This window comes from Hydra viridissima, unplaced genomic scaffold (assembly GCF_058129835.1).
Source record: "Hydra viridissima isolate aposymbiotic clone 2 unplaced genomic scaffold, HvirCarnegie_v1 scaffold_5, whole genome shotgun sequence".
In the NCBI taxonomy this organism is placed as follows: Eukaryota; Metazoa; Cnidaria; class Hydrozoa; order Anthoathecata; family Hydridae; genus Hydra; species Hydra viridissima.
The window spans coordinates 11,694,952-11,713,320 of record NW_028324304.1 but is presented as its reverse complement, the minus strand read 5'-3'; the positions used below and the strand labels follow the sequence as shown (position 1 = coordinate 11,713,320).

General features: G+C 34.8%; 4 protein-coding genes across 5 annotated transcripts; 3 read left to right on the top strand and 1 right to left on the bottom strand.

Annotated features, from left to right (window-relative positions):
• The first annotated feature begins 3,570 nt into the window (after positions 1-3,570).
• Positions 3,571-4,596, top strand: LOC149888702 (uncharacterized). Its single transcript, XM_090089110.1, has 3 exons — positions 3,571-3,773; positions 3,876-4,209; positions 4,303-4,596. Exons 1-3 carry the CDS (start codon positions 3,571-3,573, stop codon positions 4,594-4,596), a joined length of 831 nt encoding a protein of 276 aa, XP_089945236.1.
• An 8,333-nt stretch (positions 4,597-12,929) lies between these two features.
• On the top strand, positions 12,930-13,634 carry LOC149888701 (uncharacterized). The gene has a single exon (XM_090089109.1). It carries the CDS (start codon positions 12,930-12,932, stop codon positions 13,632-13,634), a length of 705 nt encoding a protein of 234 aa, XP_089945235.1.
• A 566-nt stretch (positions 13,635-14,200) lies between these two features.
• LOC149888700 (uncharacterized) lies at positions 14,201-14,773 on the top strand. Its single transcript, XM_090089107.1, has one exon. The coding sequence runs from the start codon at positions 14,201-14,203 to the stop codon at positions 14,771-14,773; it is 573 nt and encodes a 190-aa protein (XP_089945233.1).
• A 978-nt stretch (positions 14,774-15,751) lies between these two features.
• LOC145191597 (uncharacterized) lies at positions 15,752-16,995 on the bottom strand. Of its 2 annotated transcripts, XM_090086971.1 has the most exons (4): positions 16,896-16,982; positions 16,734-16,779; positions 16,257-16,429; positions 15,752-16,110 (listed from the first exon to the last, which is right to left on the bottom strand). In XM_090086971.1, exons 2-4 carry the CDS (start codon positions 16,735-16,737, stop codon positions 16,060-16,062), a joined length of 228 nt encoding a protein of 75 aa, XP_089943097.1. In that variant the 5' UTR covers positions 16,738-16,779; positions 16,896-16,982; the 3' UTR covers positions 15,752-16,059. The 2 variants fall into 2 exon arrangements, with proteins under 2 accessions (XP_089943097.1, XP_089943096.1); XM_090086970.1 differs by having other exon boundaries at positions 16,734-16,995.
• Positions 16,996-18,369: the final 1,374 nt, after the last annotated feature.

The window sequence follows — 18,369 nt, the reverse complement described above, 5'->3', positions numbered from 1 at the left end:
ATTGAAAATTTTGATGAGAGCAAATTATCAGTTGGAGAAATTTATTCAGCAACCAAGCCAGTTCAGTACCAAAAGATTCCGCTGTTTTATGATTACCCGTCTGGAAAAGGTTCTGTCATTTTGAGAACTCCAGTTTTGTTTTCTCTGGGTGTGTTTGAAAGTTGCAATTTTCAAACGAAAGAACTGAATGGTTATTCCATGTCCTTTCTTGGTTTTAACGAAAAAAATGGAATGAACGAAGAAGAAAGAAAGTTCATCGAGGTGACTGAAAAAATATCAAAATTTCTTCGCGAGCAAGTAAATGAAATGATGCCAGCTTAGAGAAAAGGAGGAAGAGCAAAAAAAATCATGACAGAAGATTTGTCCTTTTTTAAAAGCAGATCTGAAAATCCAAACGCAGCTCCCATTTTTTTCGGAAAGTTGTTCACAAGAGAAAAGAACATCACTTCTTTGTTTTGCAAAAAGTGGTCAAAAGATCGTGAAAGCAAATCCTTTGGAATATATTCGACAAAAGTGTTTCGCCATCGCTTCTTTAAAAATTGAAGGTGTTTTTATCGGAGCGAAGATCGAGTCCATTCAGTTTAAGATTTCAGAAGTGGTCATCACAAAAATTGCACCTTCTTTTCAAAGCATCATGTGTAACGATTTGGATTTGGGAGAAGTTTTGAGAAATTCTGAGTTGTAAATTCACATAAAATTCATGAAAATAAAATGATTTAAAAATTTTTCCTTTCATATAAAAAAATGCACGCCCCTCACAAGTTGTTTAAAAACAGCGCCTCAGCAGAAGTCCACAGTTTGGATTTGCATTTGGGTCATTTGGAGGAAAGAATCAAAGAATTGAAACGAAAAAATCCAAAAAACATTATTGTGGTCACTAAAAAATTGAGCCATCCCACCTATTTCAACGTTAACAAACAGCATGAGATTTTTGCTCAATAAGACATTAAATTTCTTCCTTTAGCTCACAAGCAGATATCGTTTTCAGTCGGACTGAATTTGGGAAAGGGAATTGCTGTCGTCACTTTAATGAACCAAATCAGTGATCAATTGAATTATTACAAATATGATGTTATTCTTTCAGAGTCTGTGGATGACATTGTTATGACCATACACAATTACAGCAACCAGGAAGTCACCATCAAAAAAGGAGAGAAGCTTTGTAAAAGAAATTACATCAATTTGAATTAAAAAAGATATGAATTTGTTAAAAAGATGGAAATATTAAAAAACACAGATAAAATTTATCCGACTCTTCCAACAGCACCGTCAGATGAAGGTCACATTTATCGACTTCAAAAAATAAGTGAGATCCAAAAAGAAATGGAGGATGAAAAGACGAAGAGAATGGCTCTTAGCAAAAAGTACCATCGAGCTGAAAAGATTATTCGTTTTACAGATGATGGATTACAAACGGTGTGCATTGCTTTGGGGATTACAGGAACTGCACTTTTGTCAACCATCGTAGCCGCTCCAGCATCGATTGCGTGCGAGGGTGTTGCTATTGGAATGGGGGTTTTATCTATTTTCGGAAATCAACAGAACAAAAAACTGATGCTGAAGGCTGAAAAGCACGAGAAATTAAAAGTTCTTGGAGAGTCCAAATTGAACACCATCAGCAACCACATTTCAGAAGCGCTCATGGATGGCTTTGTGAGCGATTCAGAGTACAAATTAATTCTTAGCGAGCTTCGAAAATTTAAGACAATGACAGAGGAGATACGAACAAAGACCAAAAACAGCATTGACGAATTGACCAAAGAGTTGTTGATCCAAAAAGGAAGAGAAGACGCCATTCAAGCGTTTAACAACATGTTTAAAAAGGGAAAATAAACACAAACGCAAACTCGTTCGTGTTTTAGTTTAAGATTTTTTTCTACGTATTTTAAAAATGTCTTTTTTTAAAATACAAGACCCGAAAAAGAGGGACGAGATTGTTAAAAATTATATGGCTAACAGAGAAAAGCTTTACAATAACAGCATCAACAACAACATTTCAGATACAAATTATCAGACTAATTTGAACAAGTTTTTCAAGCCTCTGATCGAGAGCAATGAAAAGGTGAAAAACGAGCTGAAGAGCATTGCTTACAGAGCAGTTGACAACAATCCACTGGCTTTGACTTATATAAAAAGTGAGACGACTTTTAAAAGTTTAGAAACTACTGAAAAGCCTCCTGAAAAAATGAATGTCGGAAATATTGCTATGTACTATTTGTCCGATTACGCATCCAACAGATTTTCTTCAGATAGAGTGTTTGGAATTCACGCAAAAGATTGAAAAATGTAATTGGAAAAGAACCAATTAACATCAATGAAAACACATCATTGTTGGTGGAGAAAAGTATACGGGAACAAAAGGCCTTTGGGAGCTTATTTCAAGATCCAAACCTGATAAAAACATTTACACAAAAGAGGACTTAGAAAATTATGAAAAAATTATTATTAGCACTCATGCGATTGAATCTGATGTAAATCCGAACAGACCAAAAGCTTTGAGAAGTGAAAATTATGTTAGAATCATTGCACCCATTTGGGATAGAAATAAAATTAAAACGAGGGGAAAAAAAGTTCACCGAGTGATCATACTTCCATGCGATCCGAATGCGCTTGTGCAAAGACTTAACTTGAGCATCGCCGCAGGTCATGCTGGAAATGTCGCATCGAGAAACGAGGCTGTAGCAATTTGTGATAAGTTGTTGAGACAAGGGGAAATTAATAATGAAGAATACAAGTCGATTCAAAAATACATCGAGTCGTAAAAGCACAATGAATGATTTAAAAAAATTTTCTCATTTTAAAAAATGGTCATTGTTAACAAAAGAAGATATGTAAAAAAGGACGTCGTCGGCTAAGAATTTTTTGAGGAGAATGGCAGCTTCAAACGCGTTGAGATCGTCTCTTCATTTATTGAGAAAGGCGGCAGCAAGCGAAATTGGAAGAGAAGCGATCACAGCAGCCAAGTCTGCCGGAAAAGAATTGGCCTCTTCCGCGATATTGACAGCCAAAGACGTCGCCATCGACAAAGGCAAGAAAGCGATTAAAAAAGTTTACGCCAAGACAGGGACGGTGAATCCAAACCAATCAGTCAACACAATTGCGAACGAAGAGGCAAAGATAGATCAGTATGTGCCTATTAATCCGATGGAAGAGCTGCATAACAAAATGTTTGGTTCGTCCATTCAAGGAAAAAGGAAAATGACGAAAAAGAATGCAGCCAGAATTCAAGATCTAGTCAAAATGGGGAGTGGACTTTTGATTGCGTGAATTTTTCACTTATCAAAATGATATTAAATTTTTTTCCGTATTTAAAAAATGATAAACACCGACAGATTAAGAGTTGATAAAATGCCATAGTATGACACTGACATTGAAAAAATTGATTATTTCGAGTACCTTCCAACAAATCACGATTTAAATGCTTCAGGATAGATCACTTTTGAGATTGATTGTCAGTCTGTGCAGACACTTCCATCAGAGGCTTACATCCTCGTCGAAGGAGTTCTGAAAAAAGCTGACAGAACTGCTTACACAACAACAGACAACATTGCCTTGGTGAACAACGCCATAATGTATTTGTTCAGCGACGTAACTTATAACTTATCAGGACAACAAGTGGAAAGAGTCATGTATCCAGGTCAAGGAACAACCATGCTTGGATTGTTAAAATACCCTTATGGTTTTCAGCTTGCAGATGGTTTGAAGCAAATGTGGTACAAAGACACTTCAAATGCAACTGGAAATCCAGGATTCAACGTCAAACGAGACAACTTGTTAAACGACACCACATCCATTGGAGCTTTTTCGTTCAGGATACCTTTAAAACACATTTTTGGTTTTTGTGAAACTTATGACAAAGTTGTTTATGGGTTCAGACACACCATCACCTTTACAAAGAAAGAATATGACGACGCCATTTATAGAGCTGGAACTGTTGCTGCTGGAATGATCGACATTAAAAAATTCAGACTTTTTATGCCGAGAATCGACTTAGATATTTTGAAGAAAGCCAAATTTATGGATTTCATGACGAAGAAAATTTCTGTTCCAGTGGCATGTAAGGCAAAAAAAATAGAAAGGCAAGCTATTCCAGCTGGTCTTACAGAATTTACCTGGATTCTCGGAAGCATCACAGACAAAAGCGTTCCTAGATATATCATATTCGGACTTCAGACAAACAGACCTTCCAGTCAAACTGCAAATCCAGCCGTATTCGATCATTGCGATGTCAACAATTTTTACGTGACCGTCAATGGGATAAAGTATCCAAATTACAATTACGACTTGAATTTTGGAGAAAAGAAAATTGTCATGGCTCATTCTGACGAGTTCTCTTTTGATGAAAAATATCACGGCACAAACGAACTTGTTTGTCAATCTGGTTTGTCTCTGTTTGAATATAAAAATTTGTTTCCATTCTTCTTTGTCGATATCAGCAAGCAAAAAGAAAGAGTTGTTTCTGAAACGGCCGAATTGGTTGTGAAACTTAAATTTCGAACAGCAACGCCAGATAGCACCGTTATATTCGCAGTGATCATTTCCGACAAAATAATTAAATTTGTTTCAGACGGAACCAACATGAATGCTGTTTATTAGATTCTTAAAGAATCCACATGAATAAATCTTGGCAAAAAAATGAATTAAACAAAATTTTTTTCTTTTTTAAAATAAAAACATGAGATTCACAAAAAATTATCTGAAAAAATTGCTGAGGGAAAATGGAGTCACAAAAACCTCAAACAATTTGTTGACTTTGATGATAATTGCGGTTGAGAACAATCTGATCAGCAAAGACTTGCTTTTGGAAGGTACAAAAGAAGACAGGCCTGTAGGTCGACCAAAAAAATAAGTGAAAACGGAAATAGTAAAACCGTTCGACACAAAGTATGAGAGACTTGGTTTAATTCGAAAAAAACCTGTGACTGTGAAAACAACCAACATTGAAACTGGGGAGGTTGTTGAATACGAATCTATTTACAAAGCGATGAAAAAAACGGGGCACGGATGGAGATGTTTTGAGCGTCAAGATGGAAAAGTGGACGATGGAATAAAGATTGAAATTTTAAATTCTGAAAAACTAGAAAACCGTAAAACGACAAAGTCAAAAAAAAAAGATTTTGAGTCAAATAAATTTCTTGACATAATAAAAATGGGATATATTGTTGAATTTGATTATAAATCGGGTTATGCGCATATATTTAATAAATAAGGCGAAGAAATTCATTCGTCTGAATCTGAAATTAAGACATTTTGGCATGAAGAGGGGAGGTTCGTTAAAATCAAATTTAATGAATTTGGTTCTGCATATGTAGTTTATGAAGAAAAATACGAATTGGATGAAACATTTCTTAAAATTTTTAAATATGATGAAACGAGAACTTGCGCTCTTGCTGCTTAAAATTTTTTTCAATTTTCCGAAAGTATTTAAAAAACGACTAAGTCCAAAAATATTTTTAACATAAAAAAAAAAGTTAAAAATATTTCTTGATATAATAAAATGAAAAAAAATGAATTTGAGTTAAATAATTTTCTTGGCATAATAAAAATGGAAAACGAAACGTTAAAGAAATTGCGAGAGATCGCCAAAGTTCAAAAAATAAAAAATTATTCAACGATGCAAAAGGATGATCTCGTGAAAAAATTAAACGCAGCATCATCTCAAAGGAGCATACTTTCATGGGATATTAAAAAATCGGTTACTGCACCAAGACCGATTGTTCAAAGACAAGTTACTGCTCCGCGTCAGATTGTACAAAGACCGGTTCCTGCTCCGCGTCAGATTGTACAAAGACCGGTTCCTGCACCAAGACCGATTGTTCAAAGACCGGTTCTTGCACCTCGTCAAAAGACTGATGCAAGACCTACAGTCGTTAGACTGGCTCCTGCAAAACCTACACAAAGGTCTTTTGTAAGGTTTGTTGTTGGACCTGATACTAAACCTACCAATGCTCCAAAACCATCCATTATTCCACCAAGACCTGTTGTAAGGTCTAACATGTTAAAGCCTTCTTTTGCTCCAAGACAAGCTCACTTAAAAACACCTGATTCAACTACTGTGACTGCTGCAAGAAATGCTGTTGTTGAAATTTTTAACAGTGTTCTTGAATCAATTGATCCGTACGTTCCAGAGGCGGAGTTGAAAAAAAAATATAGTCGATCGTATTTAACAGACCGGTTCCAGCTCCGCGTCAGATTGTACAAAAACCGGTTCCTGCTCCGCATCATATCAGACCCCGCATTCATTTTTAATTGACCAATCACGCTTTGAGATATGTTGCCACACAGTTTTCGCATCAAGTCGAAGGAAATCATGATGATGCTTCTGCCTTTTTAGAATCGGCTAAAAACGGTGCGATGAAAGTCCGTAGTGAAAAAAAAAATAAGAAAGCGTACATTGTTTTAATTTGCGAGATGATGAGTGTGAGCATTATGACTGGAGATGAAGTGTCTCGAACTGTCCCTTTTTCGTCAAAATCTGGAATTATTTTGGAGTCGACGGATTTGGGAGAATTTTACGACACAGCGGAAGATGAAATCCTTGAAAACATTGGTAAATACAACAAAATGGGCTCGAATTTCAGAGTGTCTAACATCTTGAAGATGGACATCAACTTGATTGATTACACTCCACTCAGTACGTGGTCATTCATTCCTCTAGATTATTCTTTGTCGAGCAAAAAAGCAATCATCAACATGGGCAACGATGACAACAAATGTTTCAATTGGTAAGTAACCAGGGCTTTAAACATGAAAGAGGAACACGCTGAAAGAATTAACAAAGACTTGATTGAAAAATCGAAAGAATTGAATTGGGAAGGGATTGAATTACCAGTCAAACTCGATCAAATTGGAAAGTTTGAGAAAAACAATACAGACATCGCCGTTAACGTTTTTGGATTCGAAAACGAAAAACAATACCCTTTACGAATATCCAAATATTTAAACAGAAAGCATGAAATAGATTTGCTGCTCATTTCAAACGAAGACAACAACCATTATTGCCTCATTAAAATCTTCAGCCGATTTGCCTCCTCTTCAGCATCTACGCATCAAGGAAAGAAATATTTTTGCAGAAATTGTTTGCAATGTTATGACCATGAAGAAGCACTCAACTGATTGTAAAGAGAACAGCTCGGTAAGAATCGAACTTTCCGAAAAAGGTACAAAAATTCAGTTTGCCAATAAAAACAGGACTTTTAGAGTTCCGTTTGTGGTGTATGCTGACTTTGAAAGTTTCATCAAGCCAATGAACACTTGCGTCCCCGACCCAAAACAGTCTTACACAAAACAGTACCAAAAACACACTCCGAGTTCGTTCTGCAATTTCATCAAATGCTTTGACGATACCGTTTATGAAAAAAATCCAGTGACGTTTACCGCGACGAGCGAAACGGACGACGTTGCCCAAATATTTGTGGAGATGCTCGAAAAAGACATCAAGGAAATTTGTGAAATGACAAAATTTCCAAAAAAGATAATCATGACCAAAGAGGATAAAAAGAATTTCAATTCTGCAACCATGTGTCACATTTGCGAAGAAGATCTCGAAGATGACAAACTGCGCAACCACTGTCATATAACTGGAAAGTACCGAGGAGCTGCACACAAAACTTGCAACGCAAAATATCAAATTCCAAAATTCATCCCTGTCGTGTTTCACAATTTGTCAGGTTATGACAGCCACTTGTTCATCAAGAAATTGTCCGGTGGAAAATTAAGCTGCATACCTAACAACAAGGAAAAATACATAAGCTTCACCAAAGAAATCAAAGTGGGAGAATTTACTAATAAAGAAGGAAAGGTAGCTGAAGTTAAAAGAAAGCTCAGATTCGTCGACAGCTTCAAATTCATGTCTTCCAGTTTAGACAGTTTAGCTAAAAATCTAACCAATGATCAATACAAAAACGTTGCTGAATATTACTCTGGAAAGCAGTTTGATTTATTACGAAGAAAAGGAGTTTACCCTTATGATTGGATGGATTCGATTGAATTGTTTTCTGAAACAAAACTGCCTCCAATAGAAGCGTTTTTCTCCAAACTAAACGATGATAAAATAATCGACGAAGACTATGCACATGCTCAAACGGTTTGGACTGAACTTGGATATAAAACGTTCAGAGACTACCACGACCTGTGCAACGTATCTGACGTGCTAATGCTAGCAGATGTCTTTGAAAACTTTAGGGACGTTTGTTAAAAAAATTACAAACTTTACCCTGCTTGGTATTACACCTCTCCCGGACTGTCTTGGGACGCCCTTCTAAAATTAACAAAAGTGGAATTGGAGCTTTTGAGCGACCCTGACATATTGCTCATGGTTTAAAAAGGAATCCGCGGAGGAGTCAGCATGATTTCAAACCGACTTGAAATTGCAAATAATAAATACATGGGCAATTCCTACGACCCTAATAAAGAATGCACATTCATTAAATACTTGAACGCCAACAACTTATACGGATTGGCCATGAGCAAACCTCTTCCCAATCATGGTTTTGAATGGATGACTGAAGACGAACTTTTAAATTGGAAATCAATGCCTTGCATTCTGGAAGTCGATTTGGATTATCCAGAAATTCTTCACGACGAACACAACGATTACCCTTTGCCTCCGGAAGGAATGACCATTGAAAAAGTGGAAAAACTCGTTCCAATTTTAAACAACAAAAAGAATTACTTCATCCATCACGTAAACCTTAAACTGTATGAGCGATTGGGGCTGGTCATTACAAAAATACATCAAGGCATTAAATTTGAAGAAAGCCCTTGGATGAAAGAATACATCGACCTCAACACCAATTTAAGAACAAAAGCCACAAACGACTTTGAGAAGGATTTTTTCAAGTTGATGAACAATTCGGTGTTTGAAAAAACCATGGAAATTATTGAAAAGCGAGTGGACGTGAGACTGGTTACAAAAAGGAAAGAAGCCACTAAATTGTCGTCCGAACCAAATTACGTCCGACACGATTTTCGATGAAAACTTGATTGCAGTGCATATAAAAAGAACAAAGTTAGTCCAGAACAAACCCATTTATTCAGGAATGTGCATCTTAGACATAAGCAAAATTCCAATGTTCGAATTCCATTACAATTACATCAAAAAATGTATTCAGATCGGACAAAATTGTTGATGACAGACACTGACTCATTGATTTATGAAATAAAAACGGACGATTTTTACAAAGACATTGCTGAGGATGTGGAAAGCAAATTTAACACGAGCGATTTCGATAAAAACCATCCCGCCATTCAAAGCGCTGGGTTTAAGGTTGGCGCAAATAAAAAAGTCATTTGAATGTTCAAAGAGGAAACAGGAGGAAAGCAAATTGAAGAATTTATAGGGCTTCGATCGAAATTATACTCTTAAAAGATCCATGAAAAAGAACACAAAAAATGCAAAGGAGTCAAAAGAAATGTCGTCCAAAAACACATCACCCACGACGATTACAAAGACTGTCTCGAAACTAAAAAAGAAAAGGTAAGTAAAATGAACGTGATCAGATCCCATTTACACGAAATTTACACGGAAGAAATTAACAAAGTCTCTCTCAGCGCCGCCGACGACAAAAGAATCATTTTGGAAGATGGATTTCACACGTTGGCTTATGGTCATTACAAAAACAGATTTAACTTGATCAACTACTGGAAGTTTTTCGGTCCAGAAGACACAGATCCACAAACGAATTTTTAAAAATTTAACAAAGTAAAAAATGAGTAACAAAAAAAACCAATGTGGAAGGAACCGTTTTGCCAAACGAGGCTTTGACTAATTTTCAATTGATAAAGACAGCAAAAAAACTGAAATTAAAAAACTTTAGAGGAGTTTTTGTCAGAGACAAATTGCCAAAAAAGGCAATGAAAAAAGAATGTGAATTGTCAACACGGGGGATTCAAGCACAGAAGGATTTCATTGTTTGTGCTGGTACAAAGACGAGGATAAAAACCTCAGCTTTGACTCTTACGCCCAACCCCCTCTCATCGAGCTCGTCAACTATTTAAAAAGTCCCGTCTTTTACAACAGCGAAAGGGTTCAATTTGGAAACACGTCTTACTGTGGTCACTTGTGTCTTTACGTCTTGAAAAAATGTGAAGAGGGAAACAGCTTTCAAGACGTCATCAACACCCTTTGGTGTATTTTATGTGAAATATTATGTGGACACGCATTCGTCGGGAGGAACTGGCACGGTGATTGGAGCTGCAGACTTGGATTTAAATTTTCAAGCGATTTAAAGCGATCAATTTGAACGAACCGACAAATCTTCATGATGCCGCTACAAAAAATTACGTCGACGTCAGCTCGAGCATGCGCATCAAAACGGACGGGTCAAGCACGATCACTGGGGACTTGGATTTAAATTCCCACAAATTGCTAAACGTCTCTGATCCAACCACTTCTCACGACGCCGCCACAAAAGGGTACGTGGACACTCGAGTGGCTTATTCGAGCATCAATTACTCAGACATTAACATGACATCACACAAATTGACCAATCTGGCTGAGCCCACTTCAGCCTCAGATTCAGCTACAAAAAAATTATGTGGACACACATGCTTCAGGCGGAACTACAGTGGGCACCACGGACTTGGATTTAAATTCCCATAAATTGATCAATGTGCTTGATCCTTCAAACGCGCAAGACGCTGCGACAAAAAGTTACGCAGACGTTTTGTCACAAAAATCCAACTTTTTAGGACTTGTTCCCAATTCAAGCTTTTCATCCTTGGGGATAAAACAGCAAACTATAGCAGGAGGATGCCTGATGCAGTTACCGCTTTCACTTATTCGGACGGTCCTGGAGTTCTGAGAAGGTTATGGCTGGCTCTTAATGGAACCGCTACAGGAGGATTAAATGTTCCTGGAAATGTTTTTATTCGAATATTTACAGACGGAGAAATTAACGTTGGGAATTATTCAACAACCACTGAAGGAATTGGTGTGGACAGCACTGCCCTTGCTTGCGACTTGCTCTTTTCCCCTCTCGGCGGATCGTTATTCTCCAATTCTTTGCAAGGATGCAACGTTTTCAGCACCACTTCGTTAGGTGGATATTTTACGCTTGACATGCCGTTCAGGACAAACATAATCATCCAATTGCTCATCGAAACAGTAAATCTAGTTACTTACTGGATTCAACCCTTTATTTCCACATTCACAACCATCCCTCCTCTTCTTTCCTCCGTTAAATTGTACACGAGGACGTTCAGATACATAAACACAACTTACGGAAACGAATATGTTTTGCTGAATGTCGCGCTCACTAGCGCGGACAATGCTTCTTGTTTATTGTGATATGTAAAACGTTGTTAGCGGATAAGTCCGTAAATCTTTCATTTTACCTTCCTTGTAAAAGTACATAAAAAATATTGTTCTGTTGAAAACGCCTCGTGTTATTTACTATTGTACAAGAAGACAAAAAAGGATTTAGTCGAAAGTATAACTAAAATAATGGAGCCCACGGAAAACTGAAGATAACGCCTGTATAATCTTTGATGCAAGAAATATAAACAGATTTAAAGACTAGAGAAAGTTAAGTTTACTATTTTATATTTATATATTTTGTCGTAATTAAAGTTAAATTACTTGGCAATTATTGGGTGGACATTAATCCAGTTTGTCATTGAATTGAGCACTTAGATTATTGCATAAGCATTCATTGAGATTATTTACTTAAGTCAGTTATAACATTCTTAACACTTGTCATGAGGTCAAATATTCATTACCCAATCAGGAGGGATATGCGATAGTTACTGTTTTGCAAATAGATATATTTGTATGTTTTACTCTCATAAAAATGTCTAACATTCAGGCTAAACGAAGAATTAGAACTGTTAACATAAAACTTTTAAATAAACTATTTGAAAAATCTTTGGATATTATAGAAAATACTGATGAGAATCAATATCAAAATTTAAGTGATTTAAAAGATACATTAAACGAAAAATTTAAAAGTCTCCAAAAAAAGTTGAGTAAAGATGATTCACTCCTTGAATTGTACAACAATATTTTTAAAGACCAAATACAACGAGGCGTTATAGAACCATTACTTGAAGAAAATGGAATTAATGGAACAGTCCACTATCTACCACACCAACCAGTATTAAGAGATGATAAAGTTACTAGTAAAATTAGGATTGTTTTCGATGCAAGCAGTTCTGTCGAAGGTCCTTCATTAAATGACTGTCTATGCCAAGGACCGTCATTAACTACATCGCTATATGGAATTTTATTACGCTTTCGCGCTCAAAGAATTGCCTTTGTAGCAGACATTGAAAAGGCATTCTTGCAAATAGCTTTGTCTTCTGAAGATCGTGAATATGTGAGATTTTTATGGTTCAAGAATATTGATACCCTGAACAAAGACAACATATTTAAAGAACAAGTTATTTCATATAGAATATGCAGGGTCCTCTTTGGTGTTACATCTTATTCCTTTCTTCTTTCCGCTGCTCTTATTACACATGCAGAAAAATACATTCTGGACGATCCAATATTTGTCTATAAATTAATAAATTCTTTACATGTTGATGATCTTAGCTCAGGAGCAGATTCAATTGACACAGCTATTGAATTTTATCGAAAATGCCAAAGTCGACTTAAAGAAGCTGGCTTTACACTTAGAAAATTTGAGTAAAACAGCAAAGAACTCGAAACTTTAGTTGATGAACAAAACTTTACCTCTCTTAACTTAACTAAAGTATTAGGTTTGACATGGAACAAAAAAGAAGACGAAATAATATTTAACTTTAAAAACTTACTACACAATGTCAGCATAGATTCAACAAAACGCAGAGTTCTTCAATTTATTGCAAGCATTTTTGACCCACTGGGCATCATTAATCCATTTATAGTAAAATGTAAAATATTTTTTCAAAAACTTTGTATTGATAAACTTCCCTGGGACAAACCTCTTGAGGGTAAATCGTTGGTGATGTGGCAGACCATAATCAACGATGTTAAATTATCTAAACCTATTGTCATTCTCAGATGGTACCATAGTCATTATCCAAATCATATTGTTGACTTATCATTACATGGGTTCAGCGATGCTAGTAATAATGCTTGGGGTTGTTGTATATACTTATTGTGTTCCTTTGATGATAATCACAGGGGGTGTTCACTTATAACTGCTAAGTCCAGGATTGTCCAATTTAAAAATACCTCTTTTCCCAAACTAGAATTAAAGGCAGCTTTATTATTAACTGAAACAATGACAACTATCAAAAATGAATTACTCCCAGTAATCAAGTTCAAAGAAAAAATTTGTTGGTGTGATTCAACAATAGTTTTACACTGGATTAATAATGTTGATAAAGTAAAACAACCATTTTTACAAAAACGAATTCAAAAAATTAGAGATACATTTCCCACTTCGTTTTGGAGATATATTGAATCCCACAATAACCCAGCTGACATAGTATCCAGAGGCACAAGCTTAGCAAATTTATTCGATAATAAGTTATGGTTCAATGGACCACCACTTCTATACAACAATTCGAAAGAATGGCCAAAATTTGATTTGAAAAACATAACGAATAAAGTAGAAGAAGCAATAACTAGTGTAGTTTTAAATGAGAATTACAGGGTGACCACAAAGTATCCGCACACGAGACGGTTTCATCTTGTGAAAATATAAGCATAAAAGCACTTATGTATTTTCTTATTTATTTACTTATAAATTGTTCCTTGGGCTCAAAAAGAACTTGGAAATCGTATTTGGACGTTCATGCAAGATGGAGCTCCAGCCCATAAAAAGAAGACAGTTCAGGATTTTTGTGCGGCAACTTTTCCTGATTTTATCAACTTTTCTCAATGGCCGCCATCGAGCCCCGATCTTAACCCGATTGATTTCTCAGTCTGGAGCGTCCTAGAAGGAAAGGCATGCCAAAAGCCGCATAAAAATATTGAAAGTTTAAAAAAATCACTACTGAAAGCTTGGGATTCTCTGGACCCTGCCTACTTGCTCGCCACCGTCGAAGCATTCCCGAGACGCCTACAGGCCTGTTATTTTGCTGATGGAGGAAAATTCGAATTCAATCTTTGAATCATAATTGTTATAGTTCAATAAATGTTTTAAAATAAAATTTGTGTTCCAAATACTTTCTACATGCTTTTTATTAAGCTCTTTATCTGTGCGGATACTTTGTGGTCACCCTGTATATAGACTTGAATGTGATTGATATTACTCAATTTAACAGCTATATGCGTCTAATACGAGTCACAGCATTAGTCATGCGATTTATTAAGAATTTAAAGCTTAAAAGAAATAAAGAACGTTTAATATTATCTTACTTAGATTCTGTTGAGATAGAAGAAGCATTAAAAAGCTGGATAAAATATACACAAAGATCAATAACGACTGATAAAAATTATAAACAACTTCAACTTGATCTTAACTTACAAATAGTAGATGGAATTATACGATGCATTGGTCGAATACAAAACGCACCGGTTACCTACGACACAAAAAATCCTATTTTCATACCGCGAGATACCGATTTTACGAACCTACTTATTATTTATTTTCATTCCATAGTTATGCACAATGGTGTTAAAGAGACATTAAATCAAATTCGAACTCAGTTCTGGACACCAAAAGCCAGAAATTACATTAAAAAACTGATCAGAAAATGTTATATTTGTAAACGATTTAAAGGAATGCCTTATTCCTATCCTTCTCCTCCTCCTTTACCCTTAAGTCATCTTAATAATGACCATGCATTCAAATTTACGGGTGTAAATTATGCAGGTCCACTATGTCAAGAACAAATATGAAGGAAATAATTTATAAAAGGTGTGGATATTTTTATTTACATGTGCTACTACACGCGCTTTATTTTTAGATCTTGTTCCTGCATCTTCGGCCGAATCATGTATAAAAAGTGTACGTCGATTTATCGCGAAAAGGGGCACACCTTCAGAAATCATCTCGGACAACGGATCTCAATTCACTTCTAATCTTAAATAAAGTTACGCTTCTTCGCGTGGTATTACTTGGCATTTTAACGTCCCCGCTGCTCCGTGGTGGGGAGGGTTCTTTGAAAGGCTAGTTAGATCTACTAAACGTTGTCTCCGCAAAATAATACATAATGCTCAACTTTCATATGAAGAACTACTAACATTTATTGCTGAAGTCGAAGCGATATTAAATAATCGACCAATCACTTTCATGTAAGAGTCTCCTGGAGATGCACCGCTTACTCCGAACCATTTGATATATGGAAGATCAATAAATTTTAAAGCCATTATTGACAAAACATACGAAGCAAACTTAAGCACCAGAAGTTCGTATGTAGAAAAAACATTAAACCATTACTGGAAAAGATGGAAAAAAGAATACGAGACCGAACTTAGAGAATTCCACAAATATAAGAAAAATAAAGGGACACACAAAATAGCTGTCAACGATGTTGTGTTAATTCATGACACAGACATCAAGCGCGGTTATTGGAAGACAGGCATTATTCAAAGCCTTATTAAGTCATCAGACGGATTTGTCCGCGCCGCAAGTATTAAGTACGTTGTTGATGGAAAAATAACCTATGTGAAAAGCCAGTGAATAAGCTTTACCCACTAGAAGCATCTAACTTACCAATCAAAGAAATAATAAAAATTAAATTCTGTGACGAAAATAACATTGAGCATTGAGTTCTAATATCAAGTATAAGAACTTAATATCTAAGACCAAGCTACGTTTGACAACTAAATATGCTGTCGCAAAAGTATTTAATAAAGATGAGGAAATAATCACAGTAAAAAAATTACCCGTTATATTTTTTAAAAACATAACGCCAATTTTCGTGTTTTATAACTGGTAATTACCCGTTACATAAACAATTTATCACATGCCTTCTTGGAAATAAGTTTCTGTTGGAGCTTTAACAAATTGTCAATGTGGTTACCAGACTCTGGAGACATCCAAGACAACATTGCTTGTATCTTGACTGTAGCATCCTTGAAATCAGCATAACAACAAATTGCTTACTCCAGCATTAGTGTAGGAGAAAAACTAATTCTCTTTGGTATCCTACTAAATGTTTCATTATTAAATAGTTGTCTATTTAAAATGGACAAGGTTGGCTGTGAAGGTTTGCTTTTTTTTTTAACTCATTCTAAAATGAAAAGTACTAGTCGATTTTAAACGTATAGAAGAGCTATAAAAATTAATGAAATAAAAATAAATTGAAAGAAAAACTATTTACAAGAATATTTAAGTAATATAAATATTGCCAAAATTCATTAATTATATTTTTCTTACTTCAACATCGTTTAATAAATGCTCTTGATTAGCTACCAATTCAGTCACAACAGGTTTGAGTTTCCTATTGCTATTTGAAACAGAAACCTGTGGAAGCCTTTTCACCCCTAAGCTGCGACACTTGGTATACTGTCGTTGTCGAAAATTGTTTGGCAACTTTTTAAAAAATGATCCTAACATAACCAAAATATAATCTTATAATTTATTAAAAAAAAAAAAAGTAACGAAATAGTAAATTGATGAGACTGTTTGCTAAACAAACATTAATGCATAAATTGTCAAATAAAACTTTAAAAAAAAATTACTTTTAAAATTTTCGTATTTATAATATATATTGCATAAATGATTATTTATTTAAACCAAAAAGTATATGAACTTAAAAAGAATAAAACCTTTAAATGCAAAATTAATACTATTACTTTTAGTATGAACAAATTGGACTAACAAATACAATATTAAACTTATTATTTCACTTACCCATCGTTGACCATAACAAGGATATAAGCTGAGACAAGTCGACAAGCTTTGAAAAAAATATTTTGTGCAGAAGTATTCTATTTACAACAATAGCATGAGTTGGGATATGGGAGAAGCAGAATGATAACAGACAAGCCATTAATTCTCTAGCCACAATCTTACCTTCTACTACAGAGTTGCTGCTAACAAATTGTTTGATATGTGGGGGAAAGTAATTAATGAGTTATTGTCTAACGTCGCCAACAAAAGGAGTTCTATCAATCTAAATCAATATGCAAGTAGATATTAATAACATAATATTAGGAGATAACCGTTATTAAAATAGACACCATAAAAGCTTCAAATAAAAAAATGCAAATTTATTTTTAAAATAAAACATTTAAAACAAGTTGTAAACTACAACATTTAATGATCAAGTGTTTCGTAAGTAAAATAATGTTTTTCATCAATATCAGGATGTAAGCCTGACAATGGCACTGCCTATATAGCGGAATTTCCAATTTTTGAAAAATTTAAAACTCTAAAGCTTTAAATTCCTAAAACATAATTAACTTTAAAAGAAAAAAAAGTAGTAAAACAATATAAATTCCCAGTATTGAAAAAAAGCTATACAAATATATATATATATATATATATATATATATATATATATATATATATATATATATATATATATATATATATATATATATATATATATATATATATATATATATATATATATATATATATATATATATACATACAGTATTGGACAAAACATTTGCAACCAACATCGAACAATGCTAAAAAGTGTTCCTAATTTTACATGTCTTAAAAACGAAACGAACTATACTACCACAGCAAACAGTTCAGGAGTCTGGAGTCATAGCATGCCATGACATGAGCAATCAGCTGACAGGTGACAGCACACGGGCAGAATTTCGTTGACAAGTGCCATTTTTCAGCGGACAAAACAAGTGCAACTTCTTTGTTTTGTTTCATTTTCTGAAGTCTGGTCCGTGTCAACGTCACGGAAGTTTTTTAATAATTAAAGGAAGTATCCAGAAGTTTCCAGAAGCATGCAGAAGCTTCCAGAAGTTTCCAGAAGAGGTATCTAGAAGCATCCAGTAGCATCCAGAAATATCCAGAAACATTCAGAAGCATCCAGACGCATCCAGAAGCATCGAAAAGAAGCATCTAGAATCTTCCAGAACAGGTTCACACAGGTTCATTTTACTATATAAGAGACATGTACAGCGGTGGCCAAAAGTCTTGGAACAAAACATTTAACGACCAAAAAAATTTATTTTTGATCTAAAGTATAAATTTTGAAGGTTTGAGGTATATTTTTAAAGAGAATGTTGTTTAAAAAAATACTTACAACTTATTTATTTTTTTATTTATTTTACTGTTATCGTTTATTATTTTTAGTATAAAAATTTATCATAACATAAAATATGTTGTTCCAAGACTTTTGGCCACCACTGTAAATCGACATGTAATTCAGTCAGTATATGGAAGTCAATCAGTCAGTATTATAAAGACAGTTTATCGAAGTGAGTTTTATCAAAGTGTTTTATCGAAGAACATAAATACAAGAAGTGAAATACAACAAGTGTTTCATTACATCAATACAGTCCACATCCAACCAAGA

Excerpts from the sequence above, each read along its gene's own strand:
- LOC149888701 (XM_090089109.1), top strand. The coding sequence starts at position 12,930 with ATGTGGCAGACCATAATCAACGATGTTAAATTATCTAAACCTATTGTC.
- LOC149888700 (XM_090089107.1), top strand. The coding sequence starts at position 14,201 with ATGCGTCTAATACGAGTCACAGCATTAGTCATGCGATTTATTAAGAAT.
- LOC149888702 (XM_090089110.1), top strand. The coding sequence starts at position 3,571 with ATGTATTTGTTCAGCGACGTAACTTATAACTTATCAGGACAACAAGTG. Across the intron at positions 3,774-3,875 it reads AACGTCAAACGAGACAACTT|ACACACCATCACCTTTACAA; the intron begins GTTAAACGACAC and ends TTATGGGTTCAG. Across the intron at positions 4,210-4,302 it reads GTCAAACTGCAAATCCAGCC|AAAATTGTCATGGCTCATTC; the intron begins GTATTCGATCAT and ends TTTGGAGAAAAG.
- LOC145191597 (XM_090086970.1), bottom strand. The coding sequence starts at position 16,872 with ATGGCTTGTCTGTTATCATTCTGCTTCTCCCATATCCCAACTCATGCT. Across the intron at positions 16,430-16,733 it reads CTTGTTATGGTCAACGATGG|GATCATTTTTTAAAAAGTTG; the intron begins GTAAGTGAAATA and ends TGGTTATGTTAG. Across the intron at positions 16,111-16,256 it reads ATTTATTAAACGATGTTGAA|AATGAGTTAAAAAAAAAAGC; the intron begins GTAAGAAAAATA and ends TTTTCATTTTAG.